This window comes from Zootoca vivipara, chromosome 2 (genome assembly GCF_965207765.1).
Source record: "Zootoca vivipara chromosome 2, rZooViv2.hap1.1, whole genome shotgun sequence".
Classification (NCBI taxonomy): Eukaryota; Metazoa; Chordata; class Lepidosauria; order Squamata; family Lacertidae; genus Zootoca; species Zootoca vivipara.
This window is the reverse complement of record NC_142584.1, coordinates 30,722,428-30,744,187: the sequence shown is the minus strand read 5'-3', so window position 1 is coordinate 30,744,187 and position 21,760 is coordinate 30,722,428. Positions and strand designations below refer to the sequence as shown.

Below are 21,760 nucleotides of genomic sequence, written 5' to 3'. Positions count from 1 at the left end.
GCGCACGCGCGGAAGCGGAGAAGCTGACGGAGGGTAGGCGGGGCAGTGGGGAGGGAGGGAACAGCGCTTCTACGCCAAAGCCAAAGCCGCCAACAGCCGAGCTTGCCGCGCGCGTGACCACGACTTCTCGAATCGCTTTCTACGCCGATTGGTCCCTTCTCTTGATGGCACGTGACTACGGGGGAGGGGTGTGTGCTTGTATGTGTCGGTCGGTGGTTGGGAAAGACGCTGGTCGGATGGAGACTCGGCGGCTACCGTAGCGCGACCGGGAAGGGGAGTTTGGCCAATGCGCGCGCGTGCGCGTGAGGCTTGTGTTGGGGTGGTAGAGGAACGAGGTAAATAGGCGCTCGCGTGGCCTATTGGGTGGGTTTAAGGTGGAGTTTGTCTCTCTGGTTCAGGTGTAGATTGCGGCCAAATGCCGCCTGTTTGGAGATTAGGAGTAGTATGTGGGGGAAGATTTCTTGCGAAAGTGGCTCCCTGACTTAAGTCTCTTCAGTGTTGCCTCTGGAGAAGTTACATGCAAAGTCTAATTCCCCTTTTTCGCAACCCGCTTTGAGGGTTTTTCTTCGTCAAGTGGTGTATAAATGTTATGGAATAAATTTCATGCAGTGCGCAAGCAAAATTGTGGGATTTATTTCCAGGGAATGCTGTCAGTGTGTTTGCACCCGGACACTCAAGCACCTCCACCTCCTGTTTTAACTTCTGAATCCTGGATGTCAATTATGAACTGCTGTAATTATCCTGTGTTTCAATCACGGTGTAGCAAATGCTTTATAGCCGCATGACTAAGTAGTCCAGATCTCCTTTGCAGTTGCTTCATAATTCTTGCACTACCGCTGTAGTTTTTTTCTTTGCTATTAAACATTGTACCATTTCTAGTGGGGACGGGACAAAGAGAAATATTAAATAAGCAGTTCCGTAATTATTTTGGTCGAATTACAGATTATATCTCTCACAAATGAACCGGGGTAAATGACATTTTATGTACACAAATATATTGCAGCTGCAATATATAAACTGTATTGGACCGATTGTATATTAAAATTGATATGTATGATTCCTCTGTATAGTATTGTTATATTTTGCTCTCATTTGTTGTTGTTCGTTCTTATTTCAAAACTGAACCAATAACATTTATTTTGAAAAAGTGTATCACTAACATACTCTTGTTTGTTGCAGTCTTGGAGCTATGAGAATTAATCAGAATACTGTACTGCAGGGAAAGAGGGTGACCCTGGTGCCATACACCTCTGATCATGTACCCAGGTATGAAACAGATACTTTGCCCAGTCTCCAGTTGGGGGGGGGGGGACATTGACTTTAGAGGTCTGGAATGTTAAGCCATCTTTATATACCCTGTTTCTCATATTTTAAGACATACCCATAAAATAAGCCATAGCAGGATTTTTAAGCATTCAAGGAATATAAGCCATACCCCGAAAATAAGACATAGTGATAGGCTCAGCAGCAATGCCGGCCGCGGCAGGAGGAGGAGGAAAAAAAATAAGACATCCCTTGAAAATAAGCCATAGTGTGTTTTTTTGAGGAAAAAATAAATATAAGACATGTCTTATAATATGAGAAACACGGTATATTGCATATATATATATTGCAAAAGAATTTTTTTTGATATGTGTGTTTGTAATATGCGTGTTTGTTAATTTGCATTCCAAGTGGAACAAATAGATAAATTGCTTAAGCACTGACGTTACCTGTAACTGCTCTGATCTGCAATTATTAATTGGATCAGTTTATTGATAATAATTGGGCACATCTGCAAAAGTTGTAGGGGATTATAACTTTCCTTTTTTTAAAAAATACAAATTTTCAGATATGTTCATAGGAATGTTTTTGGTAACACCTCCTGCATTTTGAGATAACAAAACTCCAGGTATGTCCAGGTTTGAAATATGCACAGGTGGGCAAAATCAATCATTTGTGCTTGTGAAAAAAAAATTATGGTAATGTTTAACCTCTTGTCTAGACTACCAAGAATTTACCACTGCTGTCTGGTGCGTGTTTACTGAGATGTACATTCCACTGAGTGTGGTGGAGATTACTCCTAAATTAGTATGCATTAGGATTACAGCTTTAATTTTTAACTCTGCAGGCATTTGGAAACCTCAGTTGTAAGCAGTAAGAACGACATATTTGGGAATTATTAGAAATGGACATGTTTATTGCTTACAAGTGGAATGAGAGTAAAACCTTGGTAAACCTAGCCATTAAGAATAATGTCTTCTGTCTGTGTGGTGGCTATTTCAGGTTGTGAAGAAATAGAACGTTGGTATTAGTTTGCCTGGACCAGTCATTTCATGCCTCAAATGGGTTCATGGTGGAGATCTTGTTTCCTTTCCAACATAACATAGTAGGCAATGTTCTGAAGACGAATATGGATTTTCTCACCAGGTACCATGAGTGGATGAAGTCTGAAGAGCTGCAGCGTCTGACTGCATCAGAGCCATTAAGCCTTGAACAGGAATATGAGATGCAGCGCAGTTGGCGGGAAGATGCAGACAGTGAGATTTTTAAACATTTGTAAGGACTTGAAGATGGGGTAGCGAGCACATATGTCTAGTTTATTTAAAGGTCCATTCATATAAAAGTGATACTTCCGTGTTAAAATTTCAGTTGCTGATCAGTTCATCATGGTAATAACTAATACTGATAATTTGGACTGTGTAGAAATAGATGGCAACTTTATTCTGAGCAAAATTAAATCTTGGAAGGTACTCAGGGCCAAAACTGCAGAATATACAAGTACCCAAGAATCACATACCAGCTACTTAAACTTGGTATCTATAGTTATCCGCACTTAAATAACTTTCCATGCAATGTCCTCTGGATGCTGTGGAGGTTCTGCTCCTTAGCCCAATACCTGTGATTAGGTACACAGGAACTGAACTATAACATCCTTCTTACTTATGGCTACCACATGAAAATTCAGATGGGCCGTTTTCTGCACAGGGGAGTGGACGCATTTCTTTCCTAACTCCTGCACACTTTTAATATTTTTAAAAAGTGAACAGGCCCACCAAACACTAAATTCTTCCCAGAGTTCTGTGTTTTCCTAAGGGTTTGAGGGACAGGGAAAGAGTTGCATTGGCTTTTGCACCCAGCCTGAAGCAAGAGATCTCTCATTCCAAGTCCCTTTAATGCAAGGAGGAAGCTTCTTACATTGTGCTGGTTGCCATTGATTACTATATTAGTTGACCCTGGTTTCATTTAAAATGGTTTTAAATGTTCTCCATTGGGCCTGCTTCTTTTTTAAAAAATTTCCCCAGAATGCACATTTATAGTGCTTGACACAGATAAGTGGTCTAAGCAGACAACCACGGAGGAAGACTGCATGGTGGGCGACGTGAACTTGTTCCTCACAGACAGTGAAGATCCAACACTCGGAGAGATCGAAATTATGATAGCAGGTAACCTAACTCTTCTATAATTTATGGGACCATCAATATTTCAGTCTTTAGCAAGTTACTTCAAAAGATTGTTTCTTCAGCAGAAGTGACTGAAGCCAACAAAAAATAAAATAGGTTATATACAAGCATCCTGTGCATAAATGTCTGGCACAACTATTGCAACCAGTCATTCCTTGGTAAGTCATTCCTTGGATGACTCTGGGGTTGCGGCGCTCATCTCGCTTTACTGGCCAAGGGAGCCGGCGTACAGCTTCCAGGTCACGTGGCCAGCATGACTAAGCCACTTCTGGCAAACCAGAGCAGCGCACGGAAACGCTGTTTACCTTCCCACTAGAGCGGTACCTATTTATCTACTTGCACTTTGACGTGCTTTCGAACTGCTAGGTTGGCAGGAGCTGGGACTGAACAATGGGAGCTCACCCCGTTGCGGGGATTCGAACCGCCGACCTTCTGATCGGCAAGCCCTAGGCTGTGGTTTAACCCACAGCGCCACCTGCATCCCATTCCTTGGTAAGTCAGTGCAATCTGCCAGGGTTGTATTTTGTCAGTCCTGAATTTTTCAAAAGTGAAGCCTAAATCTTACTAAATGTGCCAGAAAGGAGCCTCTTCTTTTTTTCTTCACCCTTCCCTGTGTCTCTTTAGCCTGATAGATCTTTCTGTTAATAATAATAATAATAATGCATATATTGTACCTTCTGGTCTTAAAAAAGTGCCTAGAATTAAAAAGATTATAGGGTGAGTGAGAGATACCCATTCCAAATTCTAGACCCTTCTGTTGGCCAAAGATTCCCCACCCTTGTTCTAGATGAACCTGGAAACAGATACAGTTCTTAATTCTCCCCTGCTCCTCTCTTTCAGAAGCCAGCTATCGTGGCAGAGGATTTGGCAAGGAAGCCACTCTGATCATGATGTCCTATGGTAAGAGTGTCTGGCATAAGGGAATGAAGTTGTAAAGTGTTGGAGGTGCTGCATATGCATGGAGGGTTAACTTCCGTGTACATCAGTACCGGTAGAAGATTTCCATTCAAAGACTTTGAAATTCTGCCATAGTGTTTTAAGATTACTTTTCTGCTTATACTTGGAACACAGAACCCTCAATTGCCTATAATAGTAGAAACATAGGAAGCTGCCTTATACCGAGTAAGCTCATCACTTCATCTCGGTATTATCAACACTTGCTAACAGTGGCTCTCAAGGGTTTCAGACATTTCCAACCCTACCTGGAGATGCCAGGGATAGAAAATGGGACATATTGCATGCAGAACATGTGATCAACCTTCAGTCCTTCCCAAATGGAATTGACAAGAGTAGAGACAGTAGCTTATTTCTAATATTCTATCCTGTAGGAATGACTCGCCTGGGACTAAACACCTTTGAAGCTAAAATTGGATTGGAAAATGAAGCCAGTATTGGCATGTTCAAAAAGATTCATTTCAAGGAGGTGAGCTAATAAGTATTTCTCATGTAGCAGAACCATCTTTAGTTGACTCTGTATTTGTGGCAGACCCTAAAGTTAACTTGGATTTATTATCTTGTGCACTGTCTAGGTGGGAGTAAATGTCATCTTCCACGAAGTAACACTCAGACTGATTGTGGATGAGCAAGAAAGGCAGTGGCTGCTTGAGCAAACCAGCCACGTGGATGAACAATTTTACAATGTAACGAAGCTGCAGAATCGGGTTTGTGACAGCTAATGATGCTTAGCTCTCTTTATACGGACTCCAGAAGCATGGGATCTCTGTCCCCAAACTGCATCATGGCCTGGATCTATAATGATAGGGACCAACTGCTGGAGTAGAAAACGTTGCAGGCTCTGCACTGGATCAGCATTCAACTTGACTTGCTGTTGCCCATCATACTTTCGTTCACCACCTTTAACAAGAAAATCTAATGTCTACTGCAACTAGAACAAACTATCATCTTGGGGAAATGGTTGCTATTGGTAAAAATGGCAAAGTGTGATGTATATAGAGCGAACTGGATGTGTTTGGACTGCAGTGCTACTAAGGGACAGGAAAGTTAGGCTTGTCTCCTCTGTTACAAATGAACAGTCGCATCATAGGCTAATATTGCCTTACTAGGGTCCTTGATTAGGGCCTGTTTCTACCAAAAATATAAACTACAACCTACTCTTATTCCGAGGGTTAATCGGCAGCAGTCCGAGAAACAGGTGGTTAATGTTTGATTGAACTGAAGTACTAAATGGGCTTCTCTCAAAGCATTGCAGGCTCTTAGTTATTCAGTGAGACTGCTCTTTTCTCACTGGCACACACCAGGAAGTTTGTATGTTTCTCTTTACTAAGATGAAATGTGAAAAAATAAAATGTGTACACTCTTTTGTCTCACTGCCAGTTTCTTTTCTGGGCTCAGGTCTTCCTGCATGTGCCCCCCCCCCCCCAATTCGCAGCAGTAAACTTACGCTGAAGGGTTCATTACTGGTCATTATCTCCTGTATGTGAAACTAGTTACAGGAACTTGATGAAAAATGCTCATTGCATTGTGCTATTACAAATGCTCCATCTGCACAAGCATATCCCCTTCCTCTATGCTGTTCTGGAAGTGCTCGCAACCAAACCCCAAGCCAATTTCAAGGAGAGAAGGGGGAGAAGCCCCTTTGTGCAAGGCTTCTGCCTGCTCCTGCCCTCAGAGGCTAATGAAGGAGTTGGTAGTAAGCACAATATGTTGGACATATGTACTGTTTTAATACAGACATGACAAGTTCTCAAAGGCTGTGATTACAGATGTATTTTTGCAGCAGCTTCAAGAATGTAATGCTTAATGTAGCTAGCTAGAAGTCCTGCTCCCTTAGACTGTCCCATAGAATATTGACACACACACATCCTCTAACCAGACAAAGCAAGAGGCATTAAAGAATGCATTTCAGTCAGGCAGAAATACGCAGGAGTGCAGCAGGGCCAGGGAGGGTGGAGAGTTGGTAAGGAAGATGTGGCTTGGAGAGAGATTGAAAAGCCTGATAAAAGAGGCCTGGAGGCTGCATTTAGGCCCTTGTCCTGAGATTGCCCATGCCTGTCCTAAAGCCAGCCTTGTAGGTATTTCATTCCAGACATTAGTACAAAAATACAGAAGGACTGCGCAAAGCTACTGTGCTAGATTGTAAATAACATAATGCACTACAAAGTACTTTACATGCACCACTATAATTCTAATTTTATCTGTGCAGAAAACTTAAGGCATTCTAGGCAGGTCAGAGCTGGGAACCAAATAGAGTTCATCCAATTTGTAGTACCCTGAAAGATAACAAAGGCAAGGAGGTTAATCTGGACCCTGCTTCTCCAGTGAGGTGCATTATGTGAGTGAAGCACGAGGAGGGAAAACAAACGGGTACCAGCTCTTGTGCTCAGTTAAACCCACATAGAGGTTGTCTACATGTCACCTGTTCCTTCGGTCTGCCACGCTCTCCTCTTTAAAGGGATCTGTCTCTGAAGCACGTCACAACACGGATATCCCTGCCCTTCCTCACTCCTGGGTCTCTTTTTGAACAAATGGGCCGGCCAGGGAAGAGTGCTTCGGAAGATGTGGCCTGAAGCTGGAGGGTTGCCCACCAGAACCTTGTATCCTGCTGAGCTTTGCTGAGATTCAGTATCTTCTGGGTGCTGCTTGCCCCCTTCAGGGGCACTGCAGCTGGAAATCCTGACATGGTGCGCTCTGAGCCTGGCTAAGGCAGACTCTGAGAAGGTGCTGTAAGTTCTCGGCAGCCCTAAGCTGGTTTTTGAAGCGAGTGTCGCTACCTTTTCCATGGGATGGCTTTTCTGCCCCTTCTTCTTCTTCTTGCAAATTCTCCTCTGAGTCTCCTCTAAGCTGGTCTCAAGATGGCACACATCCTCCATCAGCTTTAGGACCCTGTCAAAGCCTTCCAGGAGATCGTTGACTGCGGATGGCAGGTGCTCTAGATAAAAGTCTACATTGCAAGGATCAGGGATGGGGCTCTCGGGAAGCACCAGCTCTTCAGAGCTGAAGGAAGAAATGGTTGCACTAGGACAGTGAAAGTTGGTGCCCGGAGAAGGAAGGCGAGACGGTTTGGAGTTTCCAGAAGAGTGGGAAACCAGGGAGTCCATCCCTTCAAATTTCACCTTGTGGCGAAACTGAAAGGCAAAGAGATCAGAATCTGTTCCGCGTTCTGTAACAAAGTCTTCTTCCTGTTGTCTGTGAAAACTAATTCAGCCATCATGGGTGCTGAAAGGGCTAGGCTGCCATTCTTTATATAGATTGTGCTGTGAGGTATAAGAGCGAGTTCTTACAAGATTTATTCTGAAATCAAGCTTACCGCATTATTATACTCAAGTCTTTTTAGAGGGGAACAGCTCATACAAGAGACGTTCAGATGGTCATCACATTTATGTAAACAGCTGTTTACAGCTGGGAAGCTGCTATGCAATAATAGTTCAGCCTATGAAGCTGCCTTCGTGTGGCTTGTATTGAAAGTTACCACCACATCGTAAGTGGTGATAGAGCAAGCATAGAACAGCGCTATAGAGCAGCCACATTCTCACCATCCATCTCTTCCCCTTGAGACAGGCCTGTGCGGAAGAGTGCTATATTCCCCATTCCCTTTTCCTTTCTTTCCTTTCTCCCCCACCCTCCACCTCCCTTGCTTTGGTTTTTTTAAATCTCGCTTACCTCTTTGGTTTTGCTGAGTCCTAGCCAGAGCTTCAACCTTTTCACCAAAAACTCAATCATCTCATAATCCTGAGGCTCAATAGCTGGATGGTAGATCTCAGAATGGACAGTACGGTAACTGTTAAGGACAGAGGCACAAAGGAAACTCTGCACCATCCAGAGCACGCCAGCGCCAAAGCTTAGGATGTATGTTGTCCCCAGGATAGGGGAAATCTGCATCAAAGACTGGAGGAAAGTGATCTTCCCACAGAGAGTGGAAAGCAGAGCTGAAAAGGCACATGGGAGTGTCCTGAACTCTTCCACAGTTGAAGAGAAGGCCTGACAAGAATGAAGAAGAAAAGAAAAAGGTTGTGGAGATTATATATATATATATATATATATATATATATATATATATATATATATATATATATAAGGTAGGATCAGTGTTTCCCCTCCTCCCCCTATCTTGGGGTGGGCAGGAGAAACTTTGGATTAGCATGCATCATTTCCCCATGCCCTGACTTCTCATTCTCTCTCACCCTCACCCGATTCTTTTTATAACCTACTAAACAGCCACACTTGGCACAGATGAGAAGGAACAAGAGGAAGATGATTTTGATCGCCACTAGCTCCCTCAAGGCATGCTGGAAGGTTTTCCCAAACACAGACCATCTCCGGACAAAGCGCAGCTGTTGCACCATCTAGAAAGAAAAAGAAGAAGCAGCAGCAGCTAATTCTTTGAAAGGAAGAAGCCATTGAGAACACTTACTCTGTCCCCTTATCATAGGAAGAGAGCCAAGGAATATTATCGCAAGGCTACATCAAGATAACAAACAGCAGCCATCATCACAACCATAAGCATCGGTCAAGGAAGCAGCTCTAATGCTTGGTGTCACAGTCCAATAAATGAGAACCTCAAAAGGAAGATTCTCAAAACTAGAGAAGCCGTTTTAGCTAATAAGGCCTGGCTGTTGGTTTGGAATATAAATGTTGAGTGTCACATCAGTAATAGGAGTGAAAATATTGTGGGGTGCAGCCGCCTGAGTTTCTTGTGTATGCGAAGGACCTAAGGAAGTTGGCTGCTTCAATTTAATGACATAAAGGCTTCTTTGGGACAAACAGCAATACTGTTTGTTGGAAATTCCCACCCACAGAAATTCTCAACTCCCCTACTGTCTTTCCTGCTGTGTGTTCCTTCATTGTTCATTAAGGAAACAAGAGGCAGCAACAAAGCTCTTATTCAAATACGGTACATCCAAGCTTGGATGGAGCAGATGGGTCTCCCTATGCAGATTCATTAGGCAGCACATGGAAAGGAATGGCACCAAGATTATCCCTTGGTAGCAGCTTCAATGACAATTATAAGGTCATTACAGCATCATTTAAGAGGCACGTTAACAAGAACCTATGCATCATTGTGATTGTTAATAGATCTGGCTTGGTGCTTTCCAAAACAGACATTTTGCTATGCACAAAAAGGATCATTTTAATAAATCTTCTCTTTTAAGACATGGAAGATGTATTCTGGAACTGTTAACCAAGTGGTTGTGGCCAAGAGGAGGGAAGGATGTGTCACAGTGAAGGGAAAATACATGGTCAAGCTTGCTCAGGTGTTGAAATTCAAACAAAGGCTACAATAAGTGGCACTGTGTGGGTGGCCTCTGGGGCCCAATTCACAGCTCTCTGCATTGAGCTTTATATCTCCGTTTTCCTTTCCCTGTTTGTTTTAATTCATTAACAATGTTTTTACTTTGCTTACAGGGAGGCATCTATGCCTATAAATTGTTATGTGCTAATTTGTGTTGGTCTGTGACCTAGCAATATTCCTGGCTACCATCCTGGAAATAGTTATTTCCGGAATTGTCCTGTTGACTTAAAAAGGGACAACATTAGACTCTACATTACAGGGCTGCAGCCAGAGTTGCCAACCAGCCTGTCTGGTTTGGGGGAGAAAATTAACCATTTTGTCTATCTATATAAAGCCAACTCCCAACTTTCCATTTCACATTATGAAGAAACAGAACCCAAAGTGGAGCTATGTAGTGAACGAGCAGATTCAATTATCAATAAGCAGGGACAGCTTAATCCCCATATTAAAACCAGTTTTTTGGGGGGAGGGGTCTCCCACATATTTAGAACTAAAGAAATTGGTTGTATTTAGTTTTGCAGTAGCAGGTCTGATAAACGGCCTTGGTCCAGTATACCTGAAGGAGCGTCTCCACCCCCATCGTTCTGCCCCGACACTGAGGTCCAGCGCCGAGGGCCTTCTGGCGGTTCCCTCATTGCGAGAAGCCAAGTTACAGGGAACCAGGCAGAGGGCCTTCTCGGTAGTGGCACCGGCCCTGTGGAATGCCCTCCCATCAGATGTCAAAGAGAGAAACAACTACCAGACTTTTAGAAGACATCTGAAGGCAGCCCTGTTTAGCGAAGCTTTTAATGTTTAATACATTATTGTATTTTAATATTCTATTGTAAGCTGCCCAGAGTGGCTGGGGAAACCCAGCAAGATGGGTGGGGTGTAAATAACAAATAATAATAATAATTGCCTTAGATTGCTATTAACAGTTTGGGTATATGCACACTGTCTCTAAACTCTGCGAGAAATAAAGAAGACAGTCGTGCCATACAGATAATTATTATTATATCGTCTTCTCCACCAGCTTCACCAACCTCTGGTTCGTTCCCAGGCTATGTTCAAAGTGCTGGTCATTAACCTTTGACTTTTGGTTAATGGGAACACATAACTGGGTCTCTCCATAGTCACATCTCGGCCATGGAACAGCCTGCCCTAGAATATCTATTTGCTTCCTCCCAAAGAACATTGCATTCCAAACTAAACTAACTTTGGCTGGCTGGCTGTTTTATGGTGTTTTCTGCCTGACTTCCACTTAAAAAAATACTTTATTGATATTATCATTATCATTTATTAAAGATAATAATAATATAAGATATATAAAACATGCATAAAATATACAGGCAACCCCCCATTTGTGCAGGGATTGTGTTCCAGGTCATTGTGTGCAATGGAGGAATGCACATAAGTCAATACCAGCTTCTGTTTGGATCCCAGAATGTCCTGTTATTGCCCTGGCCCTCTGGTGTGAGTTCAGAGCGCTGGACGAAGCCAGCTCTGGCATGGCCCTGGTGACAAGCACCAGAGCACCGGGTCGGAAGGTGCGCCCCTCCTGACATCCTGATTTGGAGCACAAAAATGTTGGAGGCTTTGCATTCATGTGGGCCGGATGGAGATGGCCTTGGGAAGATTTTTGTTCCCCCTCTGCTCTTCCTCACCTTCAGCATGGTGATCGTCAGCAGCAGGGCGCAGAGGATGGCTTCTATGCGAGCCAGCACTGCCACTTCGTAAAAGCTGGTGAAAGCCTGACGGTGCTTCTGGGAATGCAGCAAGCGTGCCTTTGCTAAATGGTTGTTGGTGAAGTGCAAGGCAGCAACAGTGACGGAAATCAGGGCCAGGAGCAGCCGGAAGCGACTGTGGCTCTGCCATGGGCATGACGCCTTTTCCGGAGCTGTGAAGGACAGCTTTGGTAGAACAAAAGCTCCACTGAAGAGAAGCAGGCATATCTGCAGCAGAGAAGGAAAAGCCACAGGTGTTGTTGTTTTTTTGGTAAATTGTTGGATTCCTTGTCTCCAGATAAGGCGGAAGTTGCTGTCATGGCCCAAAGTGACTGGATCCAGTATAGTAATACATCTTTGAATCCTAACAAGGTTAGTGCCAGGCTATCTGAGATACCACCTCCTCCCACATGATTTTTATCTTCTTCCGAGACCCCTTTTTATGCCTAAAGTGACTGAGGAATCCCATTTTTTGCCATTTTAAAGAGAAGGTTGGCGTCGGTCACGTATGATTTGTAGGACATCTATAGAATATATTAGGTATTTGTTTAGAACAGAGTTTGCCAAACCTGGAGCTCCAGCTGTTTTGGGACTACAATTCCCGCCACCCCTGACCACTGGTCCTGCTAGCTAGGGATGATGAGAGTTGTAGTCCAAAAACAGCTGGGGACCCAAGTTTGGGAAACACTAGTTTGGAAGGTATTGAAGGCCCGGTTCTATGAATATGTGTGACATAGTAGTCAATGTGATATACTAGGATTGGGGAGATTTAAGTTCAAATCATTGCTCAGCTGTAAAGCTCACTAGGTGATCTCTCTCAATCTAACCTACCTCACAGGGTTGTTGTGGGAAGAGGAAACCTTGTTGATTGCCCTGACTTCCTTGAAGGAAGGAGATAATATAAATGTTTAAATGTTATAAATATATTTAAATAAATAAATAGCGACCCCAAGCCTAAAGGAGAGGAAGATGTGATGTGTATGTACTTCTGCCACGCCACACTGCCTACTGAGTTCCCTTGCGCTACGAAGTAGCCCCAGAGTGCGCTTTTCAGTGCAGGATACCTACCATCATGACAAGGCGAAGGTCCATGTTGTCTCCTGACTTTAACATTGGGAAGGGGAATATGGACATTGAAGCAATTGCCGGCCTGTCGGACGGAAACTCAAACAGGAGCATCACAGTCACATACAGATTGACATCAGCATTGTACTGAGTGAACTCGACAAGTAGAGCTTTACTCCTGTCACGAAAAGGATGAAGAGGAGAGAGATCTATGAATATCAAGCTGAAGAACAAACAGAAATGGGGTTTTTTATGATAACAGGTAGAGATTGGATTTTGGAATATGGTGATATAAAATTGGTTAGATTCCCCTCCCCTGAAGGGTTTTGACAGACAGGGTCTGGAAACTGAGAGGGAGAGGTGCCTTTTCCCTGACCGCCACCATCCCAAAGGGAAGATGACAGTATAAACCAGGCATCCCCAAACTTCGGCCCTCCAGATGTTTTGGACTACAATTCCCATCATCCCTGACCACTGGTCCTCTTAGCTAGGGATCATGGGAGTTGTAGGCCAAAACATCTGGAGGGCCGCAGTTTGGGGATGCCTGGTATAAACAGTAATATCAGGAATGCTACATACCACACTACACTTAGGACAGGTCCACTTGACACATTTGATCCAGTTTCACACCTGGTTAAGTGTCACAGCTTTCAGTTGAGTCCTGAGAACATGCTAGCAACCTCCTTCCCTTGCAAAGCAAGAGCAAAAGCCCCACATGGAACTGATTTTGTTTCTACTGGAAGACTTGAGTTTCAAACAAAAACAGAAGTTTTTGGCAGCTTGCCTTTTGTGCACCCAGTTGCTTGCTTGTAGGTCATGCAATATCCTCTGAGCTTTTGCAGAGGTGTTCCCAAGCTCCTTTACGCAGCCATCATTCGCATGGTAAAATTCTGCATGACCCCAGATCCAAAACCTGCCGACAGAACCACATTGAAGGAACATGAATTTAAGAGTGTCAGAATGCCTTGGGAGCAGTCTAAACCTCCTCTCTTTTCTCCCGTAGCCTTTTCTAATTCCCTTTGGAACATCCTCTACCATATCCTTCCACTTGGAACAAACAGTCAATCCAAGCTAAAGTACAGTCAAACTGCAAAGCAATGATCTGACCACATGATGAAGTTAGTGTAATGGTGTTTTGTTTTGTTTTTTAACATACCTTTGGTCATAAGGTAAAGGTAAAGGGGACCCCTGACCATTAGGTCCAGTCGTGGCCGACTCTGGGGTTGCACGCTCATCTCGCATTATTGGCCGAGGGAGCCGGCGTATAGCTTCCAGGTCATGTCACCAGCATGACTAAGCTGCTTATGGTGAACCAGAGCAGCACACGGAAACGCTGTTTACCTTTCCGCTGTAGCGGTTCCTATTTATCTACTTGCATTTTGACGTGCTTTCGAACTGCTAGGTTGGCAGGAGCTGGGACCGAGCAACGGGAGCTCACCCCATCACAGGGATTCGAACCGCTGACCTTCTGATCAGCAAGCCCTAGGCTCAGTGGTTTAACCCACAACGCCACCTTATTAATTATTTAATTTCAATACCACTTAATATATTAAAGAATGTCTCTAAACAGTATACAGGAAACTGAAGCAACAACAGACAACTTAAAAGATTGCAAAAACTCACAGTTACATATCAAAATGTTACATTCATACAAATACATAAAAAAAAAAATCAAGTCATTTTCCTTCTGACACACCCTCCCTCTTCAGCCTTCAGGTTCTCAGTCCAACAAACTCTCAGCTCACCCACAAAAATCTCACACTGAGAATAATTCCTGGAAACAGTGGACATTACCCTAGTCTCTCACTCTAGACTTGCTTTTCATGGGCAGGCTCAAGATGCATAGTACATCCTCAGGGAGCCAGTGTGGTGTAGTGGTTAAGAGTGGTAGACTCATAATCTGGGGAACCGGGTTCGCATCTCCGCTCCTCCACATGCGGCTGCTGGGTGACCTTGGGCTAGTCACGCTTCTCTGAAGTCTCTCAGCCTCACTCACCTCACAGAGTGTTTGTTGTGGGGGAGGAAGGGAAAGGAGAACGTTAGCCGCTTTGAGACTCCTTCGGGTAGTGATAAAGCGGGATATCAAATCCAAACTCCTCCTCCTCCTCTTCTTCTTCGTCTTCTTCTTCTTCTCCTTCTTCTTCTGGCTGTGTCCCATTCAGATGCCCTCTCCACGTCCAGGGCTAGCAGGTTTTGTTTCCCTGGGGGTCCAAAGGATGGGAGAGGGCCCCCCTCCACCCGCAGCTCTTTCTTCACCCTCTGTCTCTCCTCCTCCTCCTCAGTCTTCTTAGATGATGACTGCCCAATCCACAGAGACACATCCACATGTGACGTTGGCATCCACACAACTGGTTCAGCCTGTGGCAGCCTGCCTGGGCGTCAGCACAGATAGACTGAAAGTTTCCACATGCTGGTAGGGGTTGTAAGAATGGGTCTTTCAAAGAGAAATAAGAAGGCACTACAAGGGAGAAACCCAGAGGTAAGCATCCCCACATCAATTCATACCTAATAGAAGTGTGCTCAGTTGCGTCAGGGCATGTGTTTTTATTTGTATCCCTAGGAGCTTCGGATCTGGACCCAGACAAGTGGCACAGAGGACAGGGGCGGCTGGCAGAACTGTGGTATATCTGAGATGCAATTCCAGGCTGGGGAAGTCCTAGGAGGCACAGAAAAATGTACAGGTAAAGCTTTTATTATTATTATTTTAAAGAATCTCAGGTGCCACTTGCTAGATTTTATGCCTTTCAATATGTACAAGTGATTTTGTACATACTCACACTCTCCACCTTGGTAAACCAACCTATATTCACCCTATTTCTCCTTTAAAAGCCCCTGGCATATGTTTAGGGGTTACCTCAGGGGTCGGCAAGGTTTACCTCGCCTGGGCTGGTTCACTCCAATGGAGATCCCTCCATGGGTCGGATTGCACATGAGCGTGAGTGCGCGCGCCTGTGTTTTCTGGCGTCCGCGCAGACGCAATTCCCAGTGTTTGCACATGCGCAGACGCAATTTTCGGCACTGCAAAAGCAAGCGGGTGGCTCAGTTCGGGGGGGGGCTCGTGGGCCAGTTAAACAACCCCCGTGGGCCGCTTGTGGCCCATGGGCCTTAGGTTGCCTACCCCGGGTTACTTTATTGCAGTCCCACAAAAGTCCCACCCACTAATTCAGGTTGAATGTACATGTCACCTTGGGGCTTCTTTCAGATTCGGGTTACATTTCCTTTCCCCCCGCCCCAGCTCACTTTCATTTTTTTTAGGGCTTCGCCTGAATGTTCCCAATTTCTTCTTTTCATTGCTTGTCAAATGTGTCCATAAAACCAAGCCTGACTGCATTAGCTCTTCTGAAGTCTCAACCCTGTCTGACATTTTTTTAAAAAAGCAACTTTGTTCTTTTGTTTGCTCATTTGTTTTCTTCTTTTGGCCAGACACAATCTCTTACTGCCTGTTTCTCACTTTACCGCACAAGAGAAAAAGGTGATTGCAGGGGAATTCACACCTAGATCCCTCATTTGGCTTGCAGTGGAGCTTTGTAGCTGCAGCTGAGGCACTCCTACTATTGTCAGCTTTGTGTTGCCATAAAGGTATTTCAGTAGCACTGTGTCAATCCATTCCAATGTGTCGGAGTAGCTACAAAATAAGCAAAAGGAGAGAGAAAGGACTGGTGCAGTTCTTCAACCAAGGGGGCATATTATTAAAGCAAATCACAGTAAAGAATCCCTTTGCAATCCTAGAATTCTCTGACAATGAAATCCATCCCTGCTAAAAAAAAGTGGGTGAGACGAAATAAACTGATTGCAACTGAACACGTACTGGAAAGTTGCTATATAGCAGGCACGTCCAACAGGTAGATCATGATCTACCGGTAGGTCACTGGATGTCTGTGGTAGATCACTGGCTCCCCCCAAAGCAGCTCAACAACTTTAGCTCCCCTAAAAAAAAGCTCACATTTTCGCCCTGAACCCCCCAAAACAGGGCTTTCCTCCTCCCTAAAAAGCTCAACAACTTCGACCTGAACCCAAAAAACAGGTATTTCCTTCATAGAAAAAGTTCAACAACCTTGACCTGAACCCCCCAAAAGGGGGTAGATCACTGCCAGTTTTTAACTCTGAGAGTAGATCGCAGTCTCTTGGGAGTTGGCCACCCCTGCTATATAGGAAATAAAATTTCTTGTCACCCCTGTATGACGATTTCACCCATCAATGGACTAAGGCAGGCACCCCAAACTTCGGCCCTCCAGATGTTTTGGACTACAACTCCCATCTTCCCCGACCACTGGTCCTGTTAGCTAGGGATCATGGGAGTTGTAGGCCAAAACATCTGGAGGGCCGCAGTTTGGGGATGTCTGGACTAAGGAATCCAACTGTGGGTGCAGCCAGCTAGTTCCAATTTGCCTTTACAAGGAGGTGTCTGCCACAGGACCCAGAGGAACACTGAGAGCAACCTGTGGACTCTCCCTTTGCCCTCAACCATCAGGGGTTTGAGGCTGCTCTGGTCTCTGAAAGTCTTAACATGAACAAGGCTCAGGGTGAAATAACTAGGGCAGGAGTCACTTCATGAACACTGTCCATGAAAGCATGTGCAAGGGAATTTTCCCCATGCCCCACAAAACTGGCCCTGGAGGGTGTCGTAACAACCTCCAGAACAACACACAGCTGGGGTAGAGGGGCGATGGACAATGTTCAATACAGTGTGACATTAAATTTTCAGATGAAGAATGAATGTTAGTTTTAGGGTGCCACACGGCGATTTTACTGCAACAGACTAGTACAGCAACCTCTCAGTCAAGAATTCAGTGACCCTTCCTTGCTGGAGGCCTTCTAGCAGATGTTGGGTAGAAATCTCTCAGGAATCCTCTATCTTCCCAAATGGAGTAAGGTTTGGACTAGCCAGTCTGACAAAGCCACCTCAGCTCTTATGATCCTATGACTACAAGAAGATGGAAATGCTGTATTGTTTTTCTATTTTATCTCAGCTTGCAGGATACATTTGCAGTAGGGGTGTGTGTGTGTGTGTGTGTGTGAGGGTTAATAGCACTTTTACAATTTGAAGAACTTTTTAAAACTGTAATGTGCTTTGTGTTAGAATGCCTTCAAGCACTTTTGGGGGGGGAAACAGCGCACACTACAGTACAACAACTGCTCTAGTGTGAATGTACTCTGTGTAACATCTGGCAACAACGACTGACACAGACAGAAATCTGGCAAGATGGACAAGCAGTTGGGCCACGTCTGATTGTATTTGCAGCTTTGTTTGAAGACAACTTACTTGTCCTTTGACACATTTGATTACTTGGTCATGTGACGTCTTCCTGAAATATAATTTTTATTATATTTCTCTAGAGGTCGTGAGCTGCCTCCTCCGTCCATGTCCCCCCCGTCTCTCTGGAGAGCTCACCTGCGCACAGAAGTGAAGTTCAGTCCTTTGTCGTTTGTCACAGAGATGGCCTGTTTGACAGCAGCATGCAGGAGGTGGACGTTGTTGTCATGAAAGCATCTCTGGTAATTGATGGTCAGCACGACCAGAAAGAATAGCATATGAGTGAGGCAGTTCTGGAGGAGGAGGAGGAGGAGGTGGGAGAAGAAAGCAACAAAAGTGATGGAGCATGAACAGGGATGTCAAGTACTGTCAATAAGAGAGTGATCAAAAACCAGACTGCAAAGAGGTGAAAACCCCAGCAATCGCTAATCTGCATTTATTATTTAATTTAAACATAGAAAGATGTAATGCTTTCCTACTACCTAACACTACCATTGAGTGACAACAACAAAAAGATTAAGGTTGCATTACTATTTATTATTATTATTATTTATTTAAAACACTTTTATGCCATCCTTAAATTTGATTTCCGTGTCGTTTGAAGTACAAAACAATATTGGTCAGATCAGTTCAAATCCAGCCAGGCAGAAATTATCCATAGAATGGAATACAGTGGTACCTCTACTTACGAATTTAATGCGTTCCAAACGTACATTTGTAAGTCAAAAAAATTTGTAAGTCGAATCCCATAGGAATGCATTGGGAGAAAAAATTCATAAGTAGAAGCAACCCTACCTAAGGGTCCTATCTAAACCGCATCCAAGATGGCGGACGGAGCTCTATTCGTAAGTAGAGTTATTCGTAAGTAGAGGTACCACTGTATCCTATCCTATAAAACCAGTCCAGAACAGCAGGCAGGATAACTAACTTGCAGTGAAGCCCTGGTCCAGCCATACGAACCTGTCCCTGCGCAAGACGAGTCGCTAATGTTTAGGTCAGTGCCACCCTCTTATTGGGCAAACGCTTTTAAGAGAATCAAAGCCAGCCTGGTGCCCTCCAGATGTTTGGGGCTACAAACTCCCAGCATCCCTATGTAATGCCAGGGCTGGTGGGAGTTGTAGTTCAAAACATCAGGAGGGCTCCAGGCTAACAAAGGCCAAGTTACATCCAGGATTGCTCTTAAGATGGACAGTTATTTCTCTTGCCCTGTTATCATCTCTGGTCAAACTGGTTTGGCAGAGCTTAGGGGCACCACAAGAAATCTGCATACCTGTTTGAATCACTGATGTACTGCCGCCCTAACTTTCAACTTCAAATTATAATCGGTCTCCAACCTTAGCTGCCGTTATCAATAAAGTTGAAATTTAAATCTGTTCTGACACCTAGTGGTCTAAGAAAATCCTCACACTTGCAATCTTGTTTTTTTTCTAATTCACTGGTCATCACCAGCTTGTGGGTCAGGGAACAGGCCACTGTTTGGTTGTAGCCTGATGTAAACTGAGAACACAAAATACATAATAAACCAAAAAACAAATCAATAACCCCCCCCTCCCACAAACACACTCCTCTTACCTTGATTGCCACTACCTCTGGCCGCTGTGAGAACAGGATACAGCACTAGATCTGATCCAGGAGGGGTCTTCCTGTGTCCTTAGGTATCTTCTTTCTCTAGCCATCTTTATTCATTGCTCCATTGCTTAGAGTCTCATTGCTTAGAGCCTAACTGAATGTGATATCAATTGCATCATTCTTCTTTCCCACCTCCATGGTTTGTGCGGTTCCTCAAGCCACCCATTCCAACATTTTGCACAAGGGAAGAAGTCACTTACCCACATCAACCCTTTGAGAGCTCGGACTTTCTTGGCCTCTTCCTTGGCCTGCAGCAGCCCATAACCACAGGGCACGCGGACCTTCCCAACTCGTTCAGGCATCTGCTTTACCAAGGGGTTCTCCACCAGTCCATCAGCTTCGCTCTCCACTGGCTTGCTGATAAGAGCGGCATGCAGAGCCCCAAACAACACCTGAGAGAGCAGGCATGTTCTCAAAAGCATTACTGGAGGGACAGAGGAAACTTTCTTCTGCCAAGTCAGCCCACTGGTCTGTTTTGTTAAGCACCATCAACACTAATTGGTGCTAGCTTGCCAGGGTTGCACCCCAACCCCCCCCCCCCTGCCTACCAAGAGTCTTTCAATCCCTGGAGATGCCAGGGATTCCTAGTACAGAAAGTGTTAATTCAATACACAAAACTGTTCTTTCAAGATTTCATTGGCCTTCTCTCTAGATTTACGAGTTGATATCTTGGCACTTCTTGACTCTGACCAAGAATATACTTTTTGCTTATTTTTTTTAAAAAAATTCACTAGCCTTTTATTAGCAGGCCTGTTGTACAAATAGCCCTTACTTTGGCTTAGAGCCAAACTACACATTAAATTGAAAAGTCATTAGATTTCCCATAAATGGTATCTGTATCCTCTCCACCAGGGGAGGGGCATTTTGGTCAGGAACATGTAGAATGGGAAAGAGACTGTTAAATGCACATCCTTCCCTGTGCCACTATGGTACTCAATCTAGGAATCATCTCATTAAAAAGCAAGCATTAAAACATTAAATCACAGATCTCCCACATCATGCATAGTTTGGCCAACTGTGTCTTAAAAGAACTTAACGGCTTACAGGCTGGTTACAGAGTTGTTTGCAAAATGCCTCTTCCCTGTTGTGGTTTAAACATTATCCATACAGTGGTACCTTGGTTCCCAAACGCCGAAAACGTGGAAGTAAGTGTTCCAGTTTTCGAACGTCCTTCGGAAGCCGAACATCCGATGTGGCTGTCGGCTATTGTTTCCAGGGCACTTGCACCAATCAGAAGCTGTCCCTTGGTTTTTGAACATTTCGGAAGTCAAATGGACTTCCAGAATGGATTAAGTTTGGCGCTTTTGTTTTTGCTATTCATTTTGCATTTTTGTTTTTGAGGCATTTTAGGTTAATTTGTTTTTGTGACTGGGTGGAACCCAATTCAGCTACTGATTGATTGATTGATTGGTGTGACTGCCGAAATGGATAAAAGCCCCCCCCCCATCCAAACAATGACCATCATCAGTGCATGTAATAATTTTTAAAAATTTTAATTTTTAATCATCTACAATACTGTCTCATTTATTTTACAGTATAGTACATTGATTATTGCTTTCATTTTATGGATCAATGGTCTCGATAGATAGTAAAATGCATGTTAAATTGCTGTTTTAGGGGGTTGTTCTTAAAAGTCTGGAATAGATTAATCCGTTTTGCATTACTTTCTATGGGCAAGCGTGAGTGGTTTTGGAACACTTTAGTTTTGGAACGGACTTCCGGAACGGATTAAGTTTGAGAACCAAGGTACCACTGTATATATATATATATATATATATATATATATATATATATATATATCAAGTGTGACAGTTGAGAAAATTCCAGCGGTGCCAGTGAATTTTGTTATGCTATTACCTTCATTGGCTCCAAAAAAATGAAAGATGTGGCGAAAGCAAAGGCAGAGGAGACCAGCCACATCAAGGCAGTGTGGTCAAGGAAGGAGGAGCCATATAAGATACTGGTGGAGAAGCAGCCAGCAAGCAGCAAGAAGATGACTATGTAGATAGCTGGGAGCATCCCAGCAGGGAAGAGCCATTCCTGAGGTCTTCGGGGCACCCCTGAAATGAAGACAACCAAACACCTGGAGTTACATCCCTTTTATTTGGAAGAATCCCAGGATCCTTCCTCTTCCCAAGAGCTATGATTTCATCTGTATAAAAGCAGCCATGGGCATTTCTGTCTCTGTTAGGTGAAGACGGCATTCGTCTATTATATCAATCCATCAGGGCAGGGCAAAATTACCCTTGCCCCATTTCAGAAAGCAATCTCATCCTCGATGCCTCATGGTCCATAAGAGGACATCACTCAAGTGAGACCATATTCATTCTGCATTTCCAGTTAAAAGTGTCCAATTTATTTATTTTTTTAGAAATAAACAAATCACATTCCAAAACAATGTATGTAGCATAAACAC

The 21,760-nt window shown here is 44.0% G+C and overlaps 2 protein-coding genes across 16 annotated transcripts in view; one reads left to right on the top strand and one right to left on the bottom strand.

Moving 5' to 3' along the window:
• The first annotated feature begins 111 nt into the window (after positions 1–111).
• NAT9 (N-acetyltransferase 9) lies at positions 112–5,760 on the top strand. Of its 5 annotated transcripts, none has more exons than XM_088661527.1 (8): positions 193–335; positions 1,180–1,266; positions 2,410–2,519; positions 3,285–3,425; positions 3,810–3,935; positions 4,284–4,343; positions 4,772–4,866; positions 4,973–5,760. In XM_088661527.1, the coding sequence occupies exons 2-8, from the start codon at positions 1,190–1,192 to the stop codon at positions 5,117–5,119; spliced, it is 756 nt and encodes a 251-aa protein (XP_088517653.1). In that variant the 5' UTR covers positions 193–335; positions 1,180–1,189; the 3' UTR covers positions 5,120–5,760. The 5 variants fall into 5 exon arrangements, with proteins under 5 accessions (XP_034960287.2, XP_088517655.1, XP_088517653.1 ...); XM_088661526.1 differs by having other exon boundaries at positions 238–363; XM_035104396.3 differs by lacking the exon at positions 3,810–3,935 and having other exon boundaries at positions 112–335.
• A 345-nt stretch (positions 5,761–6,105) lies between these two features.
• LOC118076359 (polycystin-1) overlaps positions 6,106–21,760 on the bottom strand; it is a 71,213-nt gene continuing 55,558 nt past the window's right edge. For 7 of the 11 annotated variants that reach the window (XM_060271859.2, XM_060271862.2, XM_060271860.2 and 4 more), the window contains 11 exons: positions 21,202–21,404; positions 19,545–19,736; positions 17,854–18,008; positions 15,956–16,086; positions 14,967–15,117; positions 13,246–13,374; positions 12,465–12,639; positions 11,337–11,624; positions 8,591–8,746; positions 8,064–8,381; positions 6,106–7,528 (listed from right to left, as the gene is read on the bottom strand). In XM_060271859.2, the coding sequence (XP_060127842.2) occupies positions 6,809–7,528; positions 8,064–8,381; positions 8,591–8,746; positions 11,337–11,624; positions 12,465–12,639; positions 13,246–13,374; positions 14,967–15,117; positions 15,956–16,086; positions 17,854–18,008; positions 19,545–19,736; positions 21,202–21,404 (2,618 nt within the window). In that variant the 3' untranslated portion in view covers positions 6,106–6,808. Of the gene's footprint in view, positions 7,658–8,063; positions 8,382–8,590; positions 8,747–11,336; positions 11,625–12,464; positions 12,640–13,019; positions 13,375–14,966; positions 15,118–15,955; positions 16,087–17,853; positions 18,009–19,544; positions 19,737–21,201; positions 21,405–21,760 lie in introns of those variants that run through there. The other 4 variants (XM_060271868.2, XM_088661520.1, XM_060271863.2 and 1 more) reach the window with 4 other exon arrangements.